Genomic DNA, 19,565 nt, shown 5'->3' with positions numbered 1-19,565 from the left:
CGATTGCGCTGGTATGGACATGTAGCAAGAATGGATGAGGATAGCTGTGTGAAAAAGTGTCACACCCTAGCAGCAGAGGGAATCTGTGGAAGAGGTAGACCCAGGAAGACCTGGGATGAGATGGTGAAGCACGACCTTCGAACATTGGGCCTCACTGAGGCAATGACAAGTGCTGTGCTTGAGAAGACCCAATAAGTCAAGTGAGACCATTACCATGGCCTATGCCAGTGTAGCATAACCAGCCCATTTAAGAATACCCTTCAATCACTGGGCAATAAACTGCACTTGCGAAGACCTGTTGCGGCAAGTGAAATCGTTGTTGTGACTGATGACTATACCACCTGATTGGCACCTGTGCCAGTAGCACATTAAAAGTACCATTCAAGTGTGATCATTGCCAGTGCCGCCTGACTGGCTCCTGTGCTGGTGGCATGTAAAAAGTACCATTTGAGCCTGGTTGATGCCAGTACTGCCTGACTGGCCCTCATGCCAGTGGCACGTAAAAAGCACCCACTACACTCTCAGAGTAGTTGGCACTAGGAAGGGCATCCAGCTGTAGAAACTCTGCCAGATCAGATTGGAGCCTGGTGCAGCCTTCTGGCTCACCAGCCCTCAGTCAAACCGTGCAACCCATGCCAGCATGGAAAGCAGACTTTATATGATGATGATGATGATGAAGACAGCAAGCTGGCAGAATTATTAGCACACTGGACAAAATGCTTAGTGGCATTTTGTCCATCTTTACATTCTGAGTCCAAATTCCATCAAGGTCAACTTTGTCTTTCATCTTTTTGGGGTTGGTGAAAATAAGTCCCTATTGAGCACTGGGGTTGATATAACTGACTAGTGCCCTCCCCACAAAATTTCAGGCCTTGTGCCTATAGTAGAAAGGGTTATTATATAATAGAGAGGTTTATCATTATATAGTAGAAAGGATTATTACCATTATCCCATTGTTCATGTTTTTGTTTATGCTAATTTTCTCCCTTCTATCGTCCATCAGATCATTGACCAGAGTATTATTCGTAACGAGGTTCTTTTTACTTCATCTACTGATGTCCGTATCCGTGGTATTCCATCTAAAACTGTACCATTGTTATATAAGAATTCATTTGATCAAGGTGAGTGCTCCACAGTGAAATCATCTGCTTTTCGAAAACTAATTTAATAGAACTTTTAGATGTTCACTGAACAATATTTTAATCCCATTCCACATGCTATTACTCCTTAAGTCTAATAAATCAACTAGAGGTCAAGGTAACATAGGTGATATTTTTTACAGAACTGCACCAAGTTTCTAGTCTGATTTTGCATGGTTTCTACAGTTATGCCAAATCAGACTTGAACTTGGTGCAGTTCTACAGCTTATTAGTTCCAGTCAAACTGGCTAACCCATGGAAAGCAGATATTAATTAAATGATGACGACTACGACGATACAAACTCCCTTGAGTTGGCTGTTGTTGATGTTGTTTTATACCGAATAACCCTATGATTTGATGTTGATGTTGTTTTATACCAAGTAACCCTATGATTTGATGTTGATGTTGTTTTATACCAAATAACCCTATGATTTGATGTTGATGTTGTTTTCTACTAAATAATCCAATGATTAAAGGCTTTTCAGTTACAATCATTCTTTATTTTAGAAAATAAGGGATATTGGGTTACTATATCCAGCATAGAGTACCCTTTATCTCCTGGAACTTTTAATGTTTCAGTGTTGGACATTTAATTTTACATTGATTCAGTTCACCCACATCATCAGGAAATGGGTACAGAGCTCATCAGAAAATGTTACTTGTGGATTTGTATTGGAAGAGAAATTTATCATTATTTTGCCTCACATAATGAAACTGGGATTAAGTGCAGACTCTTGTAGAGCCCTTTAGGCCTTGGAAAATTGATAAAAAAAAAAATAAAAAAACTAACAGGTGCAGGAGTGGCTGTGTGGTAAGTAGCTTGCTTACCAACCACATGGTTCCAGGTTCAGTCCCACTGCGTGGCATCTTGGGCAAGTGTCTTCTACTATAGCCTCAGGTCGACCAAAGCCTTGTGAGTGGATTTGGTAGACAGAAACTGAAAGAAGCCCGTCGTATATATATGTATATATATGTGTGTGTGTGTGTGTGTGTGTGTGTTTGTGTGTTTGTCCCCACAACATCGCTTGATAACTGATGCTGGTGTGTTTACGTCCCCGTCACTTAGCAGTTCGGCAAAACAGAACGATAGAATAAGTACTAGGCTTACAAAGAATAAGTCCCGGGGTCGATTTGCTTGACTAAAAGGAGGTGCTCCAGCATGGCTGCAGTCAAATGACTGAAACAAACAAAAGAGAATATAAAACTTTCCTTTCAAAAGTTCCAAGTTACTCTGGTGGTTGAAAAAAAATTGGGAACACATATCATATATGATGCATAAATACTGGGGAAATGTCCTGTGTGTTATCACCTGAGATACACAAGCAAAGGTTTAATAATACTAATAGGATGCAATGTAGTCTAACCATTGTACCTCTTCCTCTATCATTGAAATACCACAGGTGGGGTGAGGGTATGGGGTCTACTATATGAGGGGCTGCTGAAAAGTTCCTTGCTTTAACCCTTTAGTATTCAGATCATTCTGTAATGTTTGTTTATTTATATTTTTTTAAGTGTGGAGGCACAATGGCCCAGTGGTTAGGGCAGCAGACTCACGGTTATAGGATCGCGGTTTCGATTCCCAGACCGGCCGTTGTGAGTGTTTATTGAGCGAAAACACCTAAAGCTCCATGAGGCTCCAGCAGGGGATGGTGGCGAACCCTGCTGTACTCTTTCACCACAACTTTCTCTTACTTCCTGTTGTGCCTGTAATTCAAAGGGTCAGCCTTGTTACGCTGAATATCCCCGAGAACTACGTTAAGGGTACACGTGTCTGTGGAGTGCTCAGCCACTTGCACGTTAATTTCACGAGCAGGCTGTTCCGTTGATCAGATCAACTGGAACCCTCGACGTCGTAAGTGACGGAGTGCCAACAGCAACAACAACAATAACAATTGTTTTAAGTTAATCATACATTGTCTTGTAGTTTAGTGATTTCAATGATGAGATTGCTTTGTTTTAGACTGACATTGTAGGGAAGAGGGGAACGGCCAGATCCTGCAGTTTCAATATAAGACAGGTAAAATATTTTAGTCAGATATGATCAGTTTTAATGCTAAAGGGTTAAGGGTATTGTGAAAGGCCTGGCTGGAGGCCAACCTTCTGAGTTCTTTTACAGGGCTTACTCACACACACCACATACAGCCACACATCACACTAACACACACACACACATACACACAACACAAACATGAATACACACATGATCACACACACTCACACCACATACAAACACACATGCACACACACTCACATACGCACAATACACAACCCAATCCCTAAAACCCTCTCCCCACTCCCAATACAGCATATACACTCCCCTCACAAATGCACTCTCACACACACACTACATATGTGCAAACATACACACATTGCACACGAATACCACATACAAACATATGCCCCACCAACATGCATACAAACACAGGCACATACACCACGTACACACGCACACCCACCTGCCCTCAGACACATACTCAAAACTACATATTTTTTCCACTTAAAAAGTGACTGTTCACCTATATTTTCGTTTTTCAGTGTCTGTCTTTTCTGGAGACTCGACAGCCAACATCATTATTGGCAATATATCTGTTTCCAATGGTGTTATCCATGTAGTTGACAGAATGCTTGGATATGTGTTCAATTCAGTGATGGAAGAAATACGAAATGATGTCAGTGCCTCGTAAGTAAGAACTCTTTCATACTTTTCTTTTCCTTGCTGTTATTGTGTCACCATCACAAGCACCATCTTCCTTCCCCATCATCATCATCATCCTTCTGGTCCCTACTCCTCCTTCTGGTCCCTACTCCTCCTTCTCCTCTCTCTCCTCCTTCTCCTCTCTCTCCTCCTTGTCCTCTCTCTCCTCCTTGTCCTCTCTCTCCGCCTTGTCCTCTCTCTCCTCCTTGTCCTCTCTCTCCTCCTCCTCCCCTTCTCTCCCCCTCTCCTCCTCCCGTATCTCCTCCTCCCCTTATCCTTCCTCCCTTTCCCTTTCCCTCCCCTCCTCCTCCATGCTGGTGCCATGTTAAAAGCATCTAGTAAGTTCTATGGAGTGGTTGGCATTATGGAGGGTATCTAGCCATAGAAATAATGCCAGAACAGTCAATGGAACCTGGTGCAGACCCTGGTTTTACTAGCTCCAGTATGGTAAATGGACATTAAATGATGATGATGATGATGATGAAGGTGATGAGCTGGCAGAATTGTCAGCATGCTGGGAAAAATGCTTAGAAACATTTTGTCTGTTTTTATGTTCTGAGTTCAAATTCCACCTAGGCTGACTTTGCCTTTAATTCTTTAAGGGTCAATAAAATAAGTCCCAGTTGAACCCTGAGGTCAATGCAATCGACTTACCTCATCTGAAATTGTTGACCTTGTGCCAAAATTTGAAACAATTGTTTTAATATAACATTATACATGTAACATCAGTTAACTGAATATATAACATTAATAATTATATCTAATTAAGTCCTAATTTGACATTGATAAGCAAAGTAAAATTTGATAAAAGAGCAGATTAAAAAACAGGTAGATATAAGAGCAATAGATTGTATATCTGTCTGTCTGTATGTATGTATTATAAAAATGAAGATATTTTATTTTCATATTTAGGAATTGAACACTTGGTAACAATTGGAGTTCAAATTGATTGAAAGATTTTATTTTATACAGGTTTTAACTGTCTGGATGTAACCATGAAATATTAAAAAAGAAAAAGTAAAAAACAAAAAAAAAAAACAATGTCAGCTGTGAGGGTGAAATTAACAATCTGAATAATTATAATCACCTGTAAAACTCATCTCAGACATTTAAACATTTAAATGACTTGTATTTAATGAAATTCTGTTTAGCTGCTTAAATAACAAAAATTGTTGTATGTTAGCTTATATTTGCACTGTTTTTGTATTATTACAGGAAGTTTGTACAATTCCTGTCCATGATTAATATTGCCATTATTAATGAGGCTCTCAAGACTGATGATAGAGTAACACTGTTTGTCCCAACCAATGAAGCTTTTGCTCGTGTACCTGAACAAACTAAATTCCTGGCAAGTAACCCAGCATGTTTAGAGGAGGTTAGTCATTCTATTCTTTTATCTTTATTATTTAAAACTTTTTTGAGTGAGAGTTCAAAATTGCAGATTATCACTTAATATGTGAATCTAGGCTTGAACACATGTCCACATAATGTATCAGGCACGTCATAGATGTAGTGCAAATTCATCACTTGAGTTTTCTTTCAGGATTACCTCACCTTAAGTCTTTCATTAAAAAACCTCACCTCTAAAGCAACAAACACTGGACTCTTTATGTGCCACCGACATGTGTGGTTTTATGTGCCACTAGCATGGGTGCTTTTATGTGTCACTGGCATCGGCCATGAATACAATTTCACATGGCTTAATGAATCTTCTCAAGCATAGCATCTCACTAAAGGTCTTGATCACTTGTCATCGCCTCCATGAGGCCTGACATTTGAAGATTTTGCTTTCCCATCTCATCCCATATCTTCCTGGGTCTACCTCTCCCACAAGTTCCCTCCACAGTTAGAGATTGGTACTTCTTTATGCAGCTGTCCATACCAGCGCAGTTGTCTCCCTTGCACAGTCATCATTATTTGCATTGACTCTTTAATGGCAATATCAATCTAATTTTATCAATTAATGGTCTTCCACATATTGTATATATATAAAGGATAATTTTCTGAGTATATGTAGAGTTGAAGCATTGATGTAACCATGGTGTTCTGGTAATCTGAAGAGCTAGCCTTCTATATCTGCAGTGATTTGTAATTGTACAGTTGTATTGTGTAATGTGTAGCATACATAGTGGTACAGACATGTAAAATGATTTATTATACACTGAAAATCTTATTTTATGATGAAGGCTGTGAAATAGCTTATACTCCTATAAGTATTATCAAGTGGTTATTCACCCCTCACATCTCCTGACTTATTTTGATCTAATTGTGTGTGTGTGTGTATATGTGTATATATATATATATATATATATATATATATATATATATATACACACACACACACACACACACACACACACACACACATATATATATATATATATGTATGTATGTATATCATCATCATCACCTTTAACGTCTGTTGTCCATGCTGGCATGGGTTGGACGGTTTGACCAGGTCTGGCAAGCTGGAAGGCTGCACCAGACCCCAGTCTGATTTGGCATGGTTTCTATGGCTGGATGCCCTTCCTAACACTGTAAGAGTGTAATGGGCAGTTTTATGTGCCACCAGCACAGGTACCATTTGTATATATGTATGTGTATATATCCATGTATATATGTATGTGTACAGATGCATGTATATATGTATATATATATATATATATATATATATAATAACATAAATAATATATAATGATATGCATATATCCATACATATATGTACATACCTACATCTATATGTATACATACATGCATATATGGGTACAGGACATCACAAAAAATGTTAAATACAATGAGAACCGAAAACATAAAGATGAAGACAGAAAACGAACTTTTTTTCGAACAACGAAAAAAGACAAACAGAGAAACGAAACATGCAACATAAAGAATATTTCCCTTCTTCAGTTGTCCCAGTTCCATCTACTCCGTGTTTCGAAGGCAAGGACAATATGCGACATCATTGGAACAGTCCTTCCCGCAAAGCAATCCAATTAAATTTGGAATTTTTTGCGGAGAGTGAAAGTGTAAACAAGAACAGGACAGTGAGAACAAGACAGTAAAAGACAGTAAAAACAAGACAGAACAGTGAAAACAAACGTTAAGGGCTGTTAGGCCAAGACGATAGAAAAATTATTATTTTGAATGCGAAGTTAGATGTGAATGAGAGACAAAAAAATTCACGTCTTCCCTATAGGAAGGCAGAAAGTAGAAAGAAAGAATCCCTAATCATTCTCACCATTACCTGTACAGTTCATTGTTTGCGTGTGCACTACATCACCAATATAATACTAATTTTCATCTTTATCACAGAAAATGAACTCCATCAAATACCAGTGGGGAAGACTAGAAGTAGTTGCTAACTTCTCTTACCTAGGTAACCAAGTCAGTAGCAGGGGTGGATGCTTTGAGAGTGTAGCAGCTAGAATAAGAATAGATTGGGCACAGTTCAGGGAACTTCTACCTCTGTTGGTAACAAAGGACCTCTCTCTCAGACTGAAAGGCAGATTGTATGGTGTCTGTGCATGAACAGCCATGCTACATGGCAGTGAAAAATAGGCTGAAACCACTGAGGACAAGCGTAGGCTTCAAAGAAATTGAGCTATTATGCTTTGCTGGATGTGTAATGTCAGCGTGCATGTATGACAGAGTGTAAGCGTCTTGAGAGAAAAGTTGGGCATAAGAGGCATCAGATGTGGTGTGCAAGAGAGATGACTGTGCTGGTATGGTCACATGATGTGTATGGATGAGGACAGCTGGGTGAAGATGTGCTGAACTCTAATGGTGGGGGGAACTTATGGATAATTTTAGACCCAGAAAGATATGGGATGAGGTGGTGAAGCATGATCTTCAAATGTTGGGCCTCATGGAGGCAATGACAAGTGACCGAAACCTTTGACGATATGCTATGCTTGAGAAAACTTGTCAAGCCAAGTGAAATCATAGTCATGACTGGCATCAATGTTGTATAACTGGCACCCATGCTGGTGGCATGTAAAAAGTACCATTCGAACATTGGGCTTCATGGAAGCAGTGACAGGTGACTGAGCCCTTTGGCAATATACTGTGTTTTGAGATCATAGTTGTGACTGGTGCTGGTGTTACTTATCTGGTACCTTTGCTGGTAGCATGTAAAAACTCCTACTACACTCTTGGAGTGGTTGGCATTAGGAAGGACATCCAGCTGTTGAAACCATGCCAAATCAAATTGGAACCTGATGCAGTTCCCCAGCCTACCAGTTTTCAGTCAAACCGTCCAACCCACGCGAGCATGGAAAATGGACATTAAATGATGATGATGAATAATGAAGATGATGATCACACTACATTATATAGTTAATCACTATTCATTCTCACCTAGTTGTAATCTCACTCATCCTTCGTGATTGGTAAGTAAATTGAACATTTATCCAAATGCTGCCCTGCCACCATCTACTGCCTGCTGACTTGACTTTGCTGCCTGTTCCTACAGTGCACACTAAACATTATCATCTGACCAAAGCTAACCAATGTAAAACAGATAATTTGATGTTTCACATTCCTGAATTCCATAAAAGAAAAGTTATCCATTCATTTTTTTGCTGCCAAAGGGCTTCCCCATATTAAAACCAACAGAGTGAATCATCAGATTTGAAGAAATATATTAAATGTAGGCATATATGTGTGTGTGTGCTTGTTTGTACAAACATGTTTATATGTACATAAGTGCATGTGAATATGTTTTAAATGTCTATAGAATATGTTATTCTTATTTTAAAGATTGTAAAATTTCACATTATTCGTGATCTCAAATGGCAATTGGTCCAAATTGGAGGAGAATATGATGCCAGGGAAAAAATGCGTTCTATGGCAGGTTATTATCTTAAAGCCTACAATTTTGATTATGGTAAGTATATTTTCTAGAGCTTATCTTTAATTGATCTGTTCCTTTTGCTTGAGGATGTTTGATGCTACTACTCTCTTATGCATTACTTTTATAGTGTAAGTTCATCTGGAAATACTGTTTATAAATAAATACTGTTTATAAATAAATAAAGGACCGAACCAGTGCGTGTATTTATTACCGGCATAATGCCTCTCCCAAGGTTTAATAGTAGTTCATCTGGAATCTTATGCAGCAAAATGACCTGGTACTTGTTGAATGTGTTGGCATCATGCTGCGTGTTTTTCATACTTGACAGCATATTATGAATAGCTGCAGGACTTTGAAGTACAACCTAGTGCAGTATCTAGTCCTTATTTAAGATGGTAAATGCTGTACTTCTGGCTCCTTGTCATACCACCCAGCAGAGGACTTGCATAACTTTTAGTACCAAAGATTGATGACTTTTCCTTCTTTATTCATTTCTTAAATGTAATTTAGCTGGTGCATGGAACCAGTTTTGTTTTTGAGGACTTTTGAACTGCTTCCAATTCAGTAGTGTCCGTGATATTTGTTATGTATATTTATTTATAGGTAAGATAAAGAAGGATCACACTCCTGGATCATGGTTTTGTTCAGTCAATCTTTTGGTCAACTGTGCAAGTCCATGGGTCGGTACCAAAGAGCCAGTCAAACAAATAATTGTGATCCAGATATGTAATCCCTATTTAGTTCACACACAAAGTGTTTGTTTGTGTGAGTGGGTATGAATACATACATACACCCCCTATACACACATTTGGGCATATATTTTATAGTGTTAAAACATTGTTTCAATTTTGTTGATTTGTTTTTGTTTGATTTGATCTTCTCCTTTCTCTTCAGATCGTTATGTTGATAGTGTTGGTGTTAAAGCGAAGCTTCTTAGTACAGACATTGGCTGCACTAATGGCTTGGTTCAAAAGATTGACCGAATATTTGGCATTCCTGATATGGATATTCCTAGCCTGATCGACAATCATCCTTGGCTTCAAGAGTAAAATATTATTTTTCCTTTCAATTATTTGTATTAATCCCTTAAAGTTATTAACTAATCAATTGATTACTTAGTTAATGAATTCCTGTCTTCTACTGGACTGTTTTATTTTAGGTCGTCTTTCTTATCTCCCTTGTTTTTTCCTCATTTTTGTTGTCATTATAATCACCACCACAACCACTACTGTGTTTCTTTGTTATATATTCTTCTCTTACTTGTGTGCGTGTCCTTATAACAAAATAAATAAATAATCATTATTGTTTTCATGAAAGATGACAGAATATGTAAAGCAGTAGAGAAAGTGATTTTTTGCATTTAGTTATCATCATCATCATCATCATCATCGTTTAACGTCCGCTTTCCATGCTAGCATGGGTTGGACGATTTGACTGAGGACTGGTGAAACCGGATGGCAACACCAGGCTCCAGTCTGATTTGGCAGAGTTTCTACAGCTGGATGCCCTTCCTAACGCCAACCACTCAGAGAGTGTAGTGGGTGTTTTTACCTGTCACCCGCACGAAAACGGCCACGCTCGAAATGGTGTCTTTTATGTGCCACCCGCACAAGCCAGTCCAGGTGCACTGGCAACGATCTCGCTCGAAAATCCTACAGGAGCCAGTCAGGCAGTATTGGCAATGGCCACGCTCAAAATGGTGCATCTCATGTGCCACCCGCACAAGAACCAGTCCAGGGGCACTGGCAACGATCTTACTTGGCTTGCCGGGTCTTCTCACGCACAGCACATTTCCAAAGGTCTCGGTCAGTAGTCATCGCCTCGGTGAGGCCCAATGTACGAAGGTCTTGCCTCACCACCTCAGCCCAGGTCTTCCTGGGCCTACCTCTTCCACGGGTTCCCTCAACTGTTAGGGTGTGGCACTTTTTCACGCAGCTATCCTCCTCCATTCTCACCACATGTCCATACCAGCGCAATCGTCTCTCTTGCACGCCACGGGTGAACCGTTCAATTCATTCTTCTGATGTTGATAAAACAAGTAATAATCAATTATTGGGCATTGATACAATCAATAATATCCTTCACCAAAACTTTGGACATGGAATTCACTTTTATTGTTATTAGTAGAGTAAAAATGGTAGAAAGCCAGATAAAATACCATGCAGTTGTTACATACATTACTCAGTGTTCCAAGTTAAAATTTTACTGGGTTTGACTTGAATTTTCATCCTCCTTGAGGTTATTAAAAATACTTCAATCAAATGATCAAAGGAGGAGATCAAATCAAACAAAAATACACCAATCAAATAATTTAATTGCTTGTTGCACCCTAAAATAATTTCTGGTTCTGTATTAATGTTAGAAATCCTTTGTATTTTGTTGTCAGCTCAGTACTGAATGAGCAGACCACAGATTAAAGGCACTAATTGTCATAGCCATTTAATGCTTTATTCACTCACCCTCCTAATTCCTCTGTCTCAATATATTTCTACTCACCTTCTACCTTGAGGAGCCACCTTGACTTACAACTCCTGATTATTCTCATTCTCTTGCCGAAAGATGAGTAACCATGTAGCTTCTCTACAAGAACTTACATGCCCCTCCCTCCTCCCCTTCTTTCATGCATTAACCCAATAGTTCTCAAACGAGGTTCATATGGTCCATGAAGGTCCATATAAGATTTTGGGAGGTCCGTGCAACAGAATAGTAAATTGGAGATCCACAATAATATTTTAAGAGCCCCTAAAAAATGTTTGCTTTAAATTTATGTATTGTGATGTATTGCAAGAAACAGCTGGGTTTCTTTTTCCAACATTTTACAAAGTTCAACCTATGCAAGTTAATGTGTGAAAAACAAAATAGGAATTTTGAATGAAGTTTCTAAAATACTAGTTTTTGAACATTGAATGGCTATGGCGGGGGGGGGGGGGTCATAGGTTAATAGTAATCATCAGAGGTTAATAATAATCAAAGGGGTCCATAGATAAAAAATGTTTGAGAAGCCCTGCTTTAACCCCTCATCTTTAACCTCTTGGGAGGTTTTATTATAAGATAAGATGGTCTGCCAGAATTAGTAGTATACTGTACAAAATGCTTAGTGGCATTTCATCTATCTTTACATCCCGAGTTCAAATTCTGCCAAGATCAACTTTGCCTTTCATCCTTTTGGGGTTGATAAAATAAGTGCCATTTGAGTAATGGGGTCGATGTAATCGATTCACTCCCTCCCCAAAATTGCTGCCCTTGTGGAAAAATTTGAGACCATTATTATTACTATTATTTTTATACAGTTCTATATTTGAGAGATGAGGAATTATGTACATTATTTATATTTGGCTGAAGTTGTCCTCATCTTGTTTGTTGTTAACACAACATTTTGGCTGATGTACTCTCCATCCTTCATTAGGTGTCTTGGAGAAATTTTGAACCTGGGTTCTCATTCCTAAGGTATTTGTCAGATGTTGTTGTTGTTATTATTATTATTCAGGTCATTGCTTGGAATTGAACTTGGAATTTTGGGGTTAGTAGCCTGTGCTCTTAACCACTATGTCATATGCCTGTGGGCAATTATGGAGTGGATTTTAGGGCTTATAAATCTAATATTTCCCCGTACTTCCTTAATACCGGTTCCCATATGCTATTCATATCTGCACTCAGTCTGCTTAGGAGGTTATTATGTCGTAGCATATGTGCTGCTTCTTTTAGCTTTCGTATATTCCAGTGGTGTTCTCTGTATATTATTTTAACTTCATCCCAAAGGGGGAGGTGGCCTCTGTTTTACCATACATGATCAGCTATACTTGATTTATCAATATCTCCTTGTATCACAGCTTTGCAATGTTCCTCTACCTGTATTTAGAGGGGGGGCGACATGTTTCGCCTTTGTATAACCTATCACAGCTGCATGAGATGGAGTACACTCAGTCTTTGGTCATATTCTCTTCTATTGTGGTTTTACTCGAAGGAGATATTTGTGAAGTGTTGTATTACTCTTGAATACTGTCCTGATGTCATATGGGCCGCATATCTTTTGTATCTTTTTATATCTTCACTGAACGATAGCTCAACTTCAATTCCCACCATCCATACAGTGTAAAGAAAGGGATTGCTCAGTGCCTAAAACATCGAGCGAAGAATATAAGTAGCGATCGTGATACACACCACGAAAAAAATGATCAAGCTAAGTAACAATCTATTAAGCAACAACTACCCCTAAAACATACTATCCACTCCAATTATGAAGAGAAGAGAGGATGAAACCCATAAACTGACCACAGTCTGTCTACCCTATGTGAAAGGCCTCTCTGAAAAGATACAAAAGATATGCAGTCCATATGACAGGACAGTATTCAAGAGTAATACAACACTTTGCAAATATCTCCTTCAATTAAAACCACCAATAGAAGAGAATATGACCAAAGACTGCGTGTACTCCATCTTATGCAGCTGTGGTAAGTTATACAAAGGTGAAACATGTCACCCCCTCAAAATATGGGTAGAGGAACATCGCAAAACTGTTACACAAGGAGATATTGATAAATCGGGTATAGCTGATCATGTATGGAAAAACAGAGACCACCTCCCCCTTTGGGATGAAGTTAAAATAATAGACAGAGAACACCACTGGAAAATACGAAAACTAAAAGAGGCAGCACATATGCTATGACATAATAACCTCCTAAGCAGACCTAATGCAGATATGAGTAGCATATGGGAACCAGTATTAAGGAAGGATAGGAAAATATTAGATTTATAAGCCCTAAAATTCACTCCATAATTGCCCATGGTGTTATTGTATGGAGCTGAGACATGGAGAACAACAGTTAAGTCAAATAAGCAAATACAATCATTCATCAACAGGTGCTTGCGTAGTATACTTAAAATTAGATGGCCAGAACACATAAGCAATATGGAGCTATGACAAAGAACGAATCAAGTTCCGATTAGAGAACAAATATTTAAGAGAAAGTGGAAGTGGATTGGTAGCATAATTAGAAAAGACACACCAAATGTAGCGAAAAGTGCTTTACAGTGGAATCCAGATGGATATAGAAAGAGGGGTAGGCCTAAGAACTCGTGGCGTAGATCAACACAAAAGGAACTAGAGAAAAGAGGACATTCATGGCAGAGTATAAGTACAGAAGCGAGAAATTGTGCGACAAGGAATTCAGTTATAAGTGGCCTATACTGCACGTTGGAGGGTTAAAGGCAAGAAAGAAAAAAGAAAAAGAAGAATTGCCCATAGGCTACTAAACCAAGATTCCCAGTTCAATACCAAGCAGTGACCTGAATAATGATAATAATAATAATAATAACAATAATAATAATATTAACATCAGAAAAATACCTTAGGAATGAGAAACCAAGTTTGAAATTCCCCCAGGACACCTGACGAAGGCTGGAGAGTACATCAGCTGAAACGTTGTGTTAACAACAAACAAGATGAGGACAAATATCCATCAAATGTAAATAATGTAAATAATATTATTTTTATTATTATTATTTCTAATTTTGCTGAGGTCAACTTTACCTTTCATCCTTTTTCAGGGTTAATAAACTAAGTACCAGTGAAACACTGGGGCTGATGTAATCGACTGCTGCTCCTGGGTCAAAATTTGAAACCATTATTATTATTATTATTATTATTATCATCATCATCATCATCATCATCGTCATCATCATCATTATTATTATTGAGTGAGAAAGCAGAGCATGCCATCAAAGTGACACTGGGGTAAAATATATGAAGTCTAGTGTACCCATCATAACTACCCATCATGTTAAGGGTGTACCTTTAACAGGCACATGCATCACAGCCATATGTGCACGACATGGTGATCTCATATCAAGATAAACAGTGCATGACCTTGCAGGTGGGGCCCAGTTAGAATTTTCTTCAGGTTGAGTAGCCCATCCCACTGAAAAGGTCCTTGAATAAGTGTTGTTTAAGGATGTTGAATGAAACACTCATGTTTCCAGAGGTGAATTATTTGAACTCCATAGAATTTCTCTCAACACATGACTATAATACTCCCCCACTACTTCTGCTCATGATTTGAGATGCACATATCGTCAGCCTCTAAGGGACATACTCAACTGGTTAAAGACAAAAAACTGACAGGCAAATCTGTGGTATTAAGCAGAATATTTGCTGTATTATAATTATATAAAGTGATGAGCTGGCAGAATAGTTAGCAGCATTTTCTCCAGTTTTATGTCATGAGTTCCGATTCTGCCAAGGTTGACTTTGCCTTTCATCCCTTTGGGGGTCGATAAAATAAGTACCAGTTGAGGACTGATGTCAGTGTAATCGACTTACCTTCTTACCGAACAGGTTGGCCTTGTACCAAAATTTGAAACCATTATTATTATTATTATTGTTGTTGTTGTTCTTATTTTCTCTTTGTTTCTTGCCTAGGCAACCATATGCTGCATTGCAAATAACTGGCCTGCAACAAGAACTAACTGACAATAAAAGAATTTATAACTCTAATAGTAGGTTTCTGTCAACAAATTATAGACGATGTGGTTTTCAGAAATGTGATTTTACTGTGCTTATTCCAAATGGGACTGCCATTGAGATAATGATGCGAAATCATATTGGGAAAGAGATTTGGAAGAGTCCTAAGGTACTGAAAAAGGTATGTATAACTCTGTGGTTTTGTTTCCACAGAAGTTTTACATATTTTAACCCCTTCACTCAAGGATAAAAAAATAAAACTATTTAAAATTTTGTTTTCTATTCATATCAAAATACAGGTAAATAACACATTTTGAGTAAATTCTTAAAGAATTCAGCATCCAATATGCTTAATTTTTGGCATAGATAAATATTTTGCTTATATTAGGTCAAAAAATTACCAATTTACTTAAATCTGTGTGGTTTATGAGAAGACGCAGCCATCCTTTATGACCTGTGAGCAAACACTGAGTCAGAATAACATGATCTTGGTTATACGCATGTTTTAGAGGAGTCCAATGAATTAGTAACTGTGGCTCAATTATAATTTATATTTCTTTTGTAATTTATGCTGAAAATTTGTCCAATACATAGGATAAAGTGACTGAAGAAATTAAGCATTTAGTTATTCCTTTTATGACTTGCAATTTTGGTTTTAAAAAAAATATTGTGGGAAGTGTATTGTAAAGTATGCTGTATCTTTTACTTGCTTTGACATTCAACAGTGGCCATACTGGGGTGTCCCCTTGAAGGGTTTAGTTAAATGAATTGACCTCAATACTTATTTTAAAGCTTAATACTTATTTCATTTGGTATCTTTTTGCTGAACCACTAGGTTATGGGGATGTAAACAAACCACCATTGGTATTCAATCAATGGTGGTGGAGAAACAGAGGCACAACGACAAACACATGCATGCATGCACATGCACACACATGCATGCACGCACACACACGCATACATGTGTATGTACGACAGGCTTCTTACTGTTTCGGTCTACCAAATCCACTTACAAGACTTTAGTCAAACACTTACCTAAAGTGGCACACAGTGGGATTGAACTCAAGACCACATTGTTGAGTAACCTTACAGCCATGCCTGTATACTTGTAAATAACAACTTTATTTTTATTTCAAACAGGTCTTCCAACGAATGATATTCACAGACCAGTGTATCTTTATGGATTCATTGGCTGATGGTATTCAAAATTTTTTCTCTTCTGTTGGAGTACCAGTAGTTTTCCAAAAAAGTCAACTCTGTAAGTATCAATCATTTATTTCTTTTTTTTTTTTCTTTCTTTTATTCTCTCTCTCTCTTTTTCTCCCCTGTTTCGCTCTGTCTATCTCTCTTTCTATGTATATATATATATATAAATAAATTATATGGGTGACTAATTTGTAATTTTACGACCTATATCTGTGACCTTAGGGAACTTACCTACCTACCTATTACCTACCTACATACATGTATGCATTCATTCATCCATTCATCCATCCATTCATTCATTCATTCATTCATTGTGTTGCAGAACATATTTAGGTATATTTTTCCAGTGAGGGTAACCTGGCTATGTCTAACCAGCCCGTAGGAACTTACGTTATTACAAACTCTTATGACGTCATGTGTCTTTTTTTATGTATGAACATGATTCCAATATACACTATGGATACTCGAAACAGCTGATAAGACTATCACATAACTCGTTTTGACGATTTTCTATTCTTTTGCCTGTACTCTGTATTTTGTATTCTATGTGAATGTATGCTTTAAGTCGACTTGTATTTATCTGCCTGTCCACTTATATATAAATCTGAGTTTATCATTTCTTTTTTGCAGCTCAAACAATCCGACTTGGTCATAAAGTTGCAAAAGTTTTGCATTCTGACCTGGCAGCCACAAATGGTATTGTTCACATCATCGACCAAGTTCTCTTTTTAAATGATGATCTGTTGTTTGGAAACGCTGCTCAGCCTCGACTTTCTACTGTGTTAATGATCGTTTCACTCATTTTATTGCTGTGCACACACACGTGACCATAATTTTATTAAAAGGAAAATACGGATAGATACTCAGATTGTTTCTACATTGAAAATGTGAATGCAAATGTTATAAATGAAATACTGTGTGTGTGTGTGTGTGTGTGTGTGTACCTGTACCTGGATGCTCGCATTCGGATATTTTCTGTTTACTGTTCATTGTTTGAATCTTTTGGACTAAAACTTTGTTTCTGACTGTATCCTGGTACTGGGTTTTATCAAATACACAGATACTGACTTTTACTTTTAAAATATTTTAAAAATGATACAAATTAGATGATATTTTTTCGAAAGCAGAATTGCCGTTAGAGCAGCTTTAAGCCAAAGTACTGGATAAATTACCATTACAAAATTTGTCAACAACATATTTAAAAAATATTTCAGTGTCTGTGTGACTGATGCAGGCTTTAAATTTGAAACTGAAGCTTTATATATGCAGTTGAAAATATTCTGATTGAATTGGGAAATCAATGGAATGAAGAAAATACTTGATGGGAAAAAAAAAGGGAGTAATTGATGAAGGAAAGAAAGATTTGTTGGAAGGAAATATTTGGTAAGAGGTGAAAGGATTGGATGAGTAAAAGTGAAATTTAATAAAAGAAAGATGCAATAAATGAGTGAAAGAAAAGCTGGTTGAAAGGTGAAAAAATTATCTGAAGAAGGAGAGATTAAACAAAGGAAAGAAAAATCTAATGAAAAGAAGAAGCAAATAAAATGTGTTGAGAAACAAAGGAAAAAAATATATGAAAGAAATGGATGGAAGGAAAAAAAAACGAATAAAATAAAGTTTGAATGAGTAAACGGTTTTAGTAAATCACTGAAATATTCTTTTGTTAAGAAAACAAACAAAAAATCATTCTGCAAAAAAAAAAAAAATCTATAAAAACTTACACTGCCATCTTTATACTACTGAAATTTATATACAACAGCATTCTGTATGTCTTACTGTATGTATGTCTTACTTAATAAGCTATGGAAAGCCTCAAAACAGTATATCCATGTTAAGATACACAGACTGATATTTTGAGTTAATACATCAGTTGCTAATAAAGTTTTACCCACCCTGCCAGCTATTTGTGACAGCAGGGATTTGTTAATCATTCTGGACGCTTTTTGTCTGCTACTTGTACATCTGTTCTTTTTAGCTCTGTACGCCTATACAGTGGAGGCGCAATGGCCCAGTGGTTAGGGCAGCAGACTCGCGGTCATAGGATCGCGGTTTCGATTCCCAGACCGGGCGTTGTGAGTGTTTATTGAGCGAAAACACCTAAAAGCTCCACGAGGCTCCGGCAGGGGATGGTGGCGAACCCTGCTGTACTCTTCCACCACAACTTTCTCTCACTCTTACTTCTTGTTCCTGTTGTACCTGTATTTCAAAGGGTCAGCCTTGTCACACTGTGTCACGCTGACTATCCCCGAGAACTACGTTAAGGGTACACGTGTCCGTGGAGTGCTCAGCTACTTGCACGTTAATTTCACGAGCAGGCTGTTCCATTGATCGGATCAACTGGAACCCACGACGTCGTAAGCGACGGAGTGCCAACAACAACGTCTATACAAGAAACTTTCTAAAGAGGAAAGACACAATATTGTAGCTTTCTGACTATATATGTACGCTATACATAGAATACTACTTTGAACAAACACTGCCTCCTTTGCCAATATTGAATTTATAAATAATAAAAAATACAACGGAACTACAGACTTCTAGTATCTAATTTAGGAACCTCGATACAGCCATTCAAAGCAACCAAATATCTTTAAGTTCACATCGTACAGAAAGGAAATGTAATTAATGTAATTAAACTGGATAATGTAATCCTAGGTATGTTCTATTTTGTGTTATAGAACAGAAAAACATTTTTGTATTCGAATTTATTTCATGTAAAAAATTGTCTTATTTCGATAATTTCAACCAATCACTGACAAGTATTCAGCTGTTTATACTTACTCCTTTGGCAGTTTAAGCGGTGTAAAGCGTATTTAATCTCCATTTATAATTTCGTTAACATCTGCCTGAACTGTATGTGTACAACATTTGCTTTTTTCATTTTCTTTCATGCGTGTTTATTTCGTTAACATCTGCCTGAACTTTATGAAAGGTTTATTAGCTACTGCCTAACCCTAACCCTACTGCCAATATGCTTCAGCCATTTTTTGACAAGGAAATAATAATTTTATCATCGCCAGAATCGTTTGAGAATCGTTTGTTTACGTAGTCAGCACTTAATGTATTCGGCTGAATGGACGTCAGTCATTGGTTGAAATTACAGAAATACGACAACTTTAACATGAAATAACTTGCGATGTACGTTTTTTTGTTAAGAAGACTAAGAGAAAAAGATGTTTTATATGACACATTCTACCAGTGTCCCAAGTTTC

At 37.6% G+C, this 19,565-nt stretch overlaps 1 protein-coding gene across 1 annotated transcript in view; it reads left to right on the top strand.

Annotated features, from left to right (window-relative positions):
• LOC106870198 (fasciclin-1) overlaps positions 1–18,286 on the top strand; it is a 41,775-nt gene extending 23,489 nt beyond the window's left edge. Inside the window, exons 6-13 of the mRNA XM_014916202.3 lie at positions 1,004–1,121; positions 3,676–3,820; positions 5,051–5,210; positions 8,594–8,720; positions 9,582–9,732; positions 15,106–15,328; positions 16,288–16,405; positions 16,984–18,286. Coding sequence (XP_014771688.1) covers positions 1,004–1,121; positions 3,676–3,820; positions 5,051–5,210; positions 8,594–8,720; positions 9,582–9,732; positions 15,106–15,328; positions 16,288–16,405; positions 16,984–17,180 — 1,239 coding nt within the window. The 3' untranslated portion in view covers positions 17,181–18,286. The remainder of the gene's footprint in view (positions 1–1,003; positions 1,122–3,675; positions 3,821–5,050; positions 5,211–8,593; positions 8,721–9,581; positions 9,733–15,105; positions 15,329–16,287; positions 16,406–16,983) is intronic.
• The last annotated feature ends 1,279 nt before the right edge of the window (positions 18,287–19,565 follow it).

Source organism: Octopus bimaculoides, chromosome 4 (assembly GCF_046866305.1).
Source record: "Octopus bimaculoides isolate indiv1 chromosome 4, ASM4686630v1, whole genome shotgun sequence".
NCBI classification, from domain to species: domain Eukaryota; kingdom Metazoa; phylum Mollusca; class Cephalopoda; order Octopoda; family Octopodidae; genus Octopus; species Octopus bimaculoides.
The sequence above is the reverse complement of the archived record's forward strand: the minus strand, read 5'-3'. Positions and strand labels throughout refer to the sequence as shown.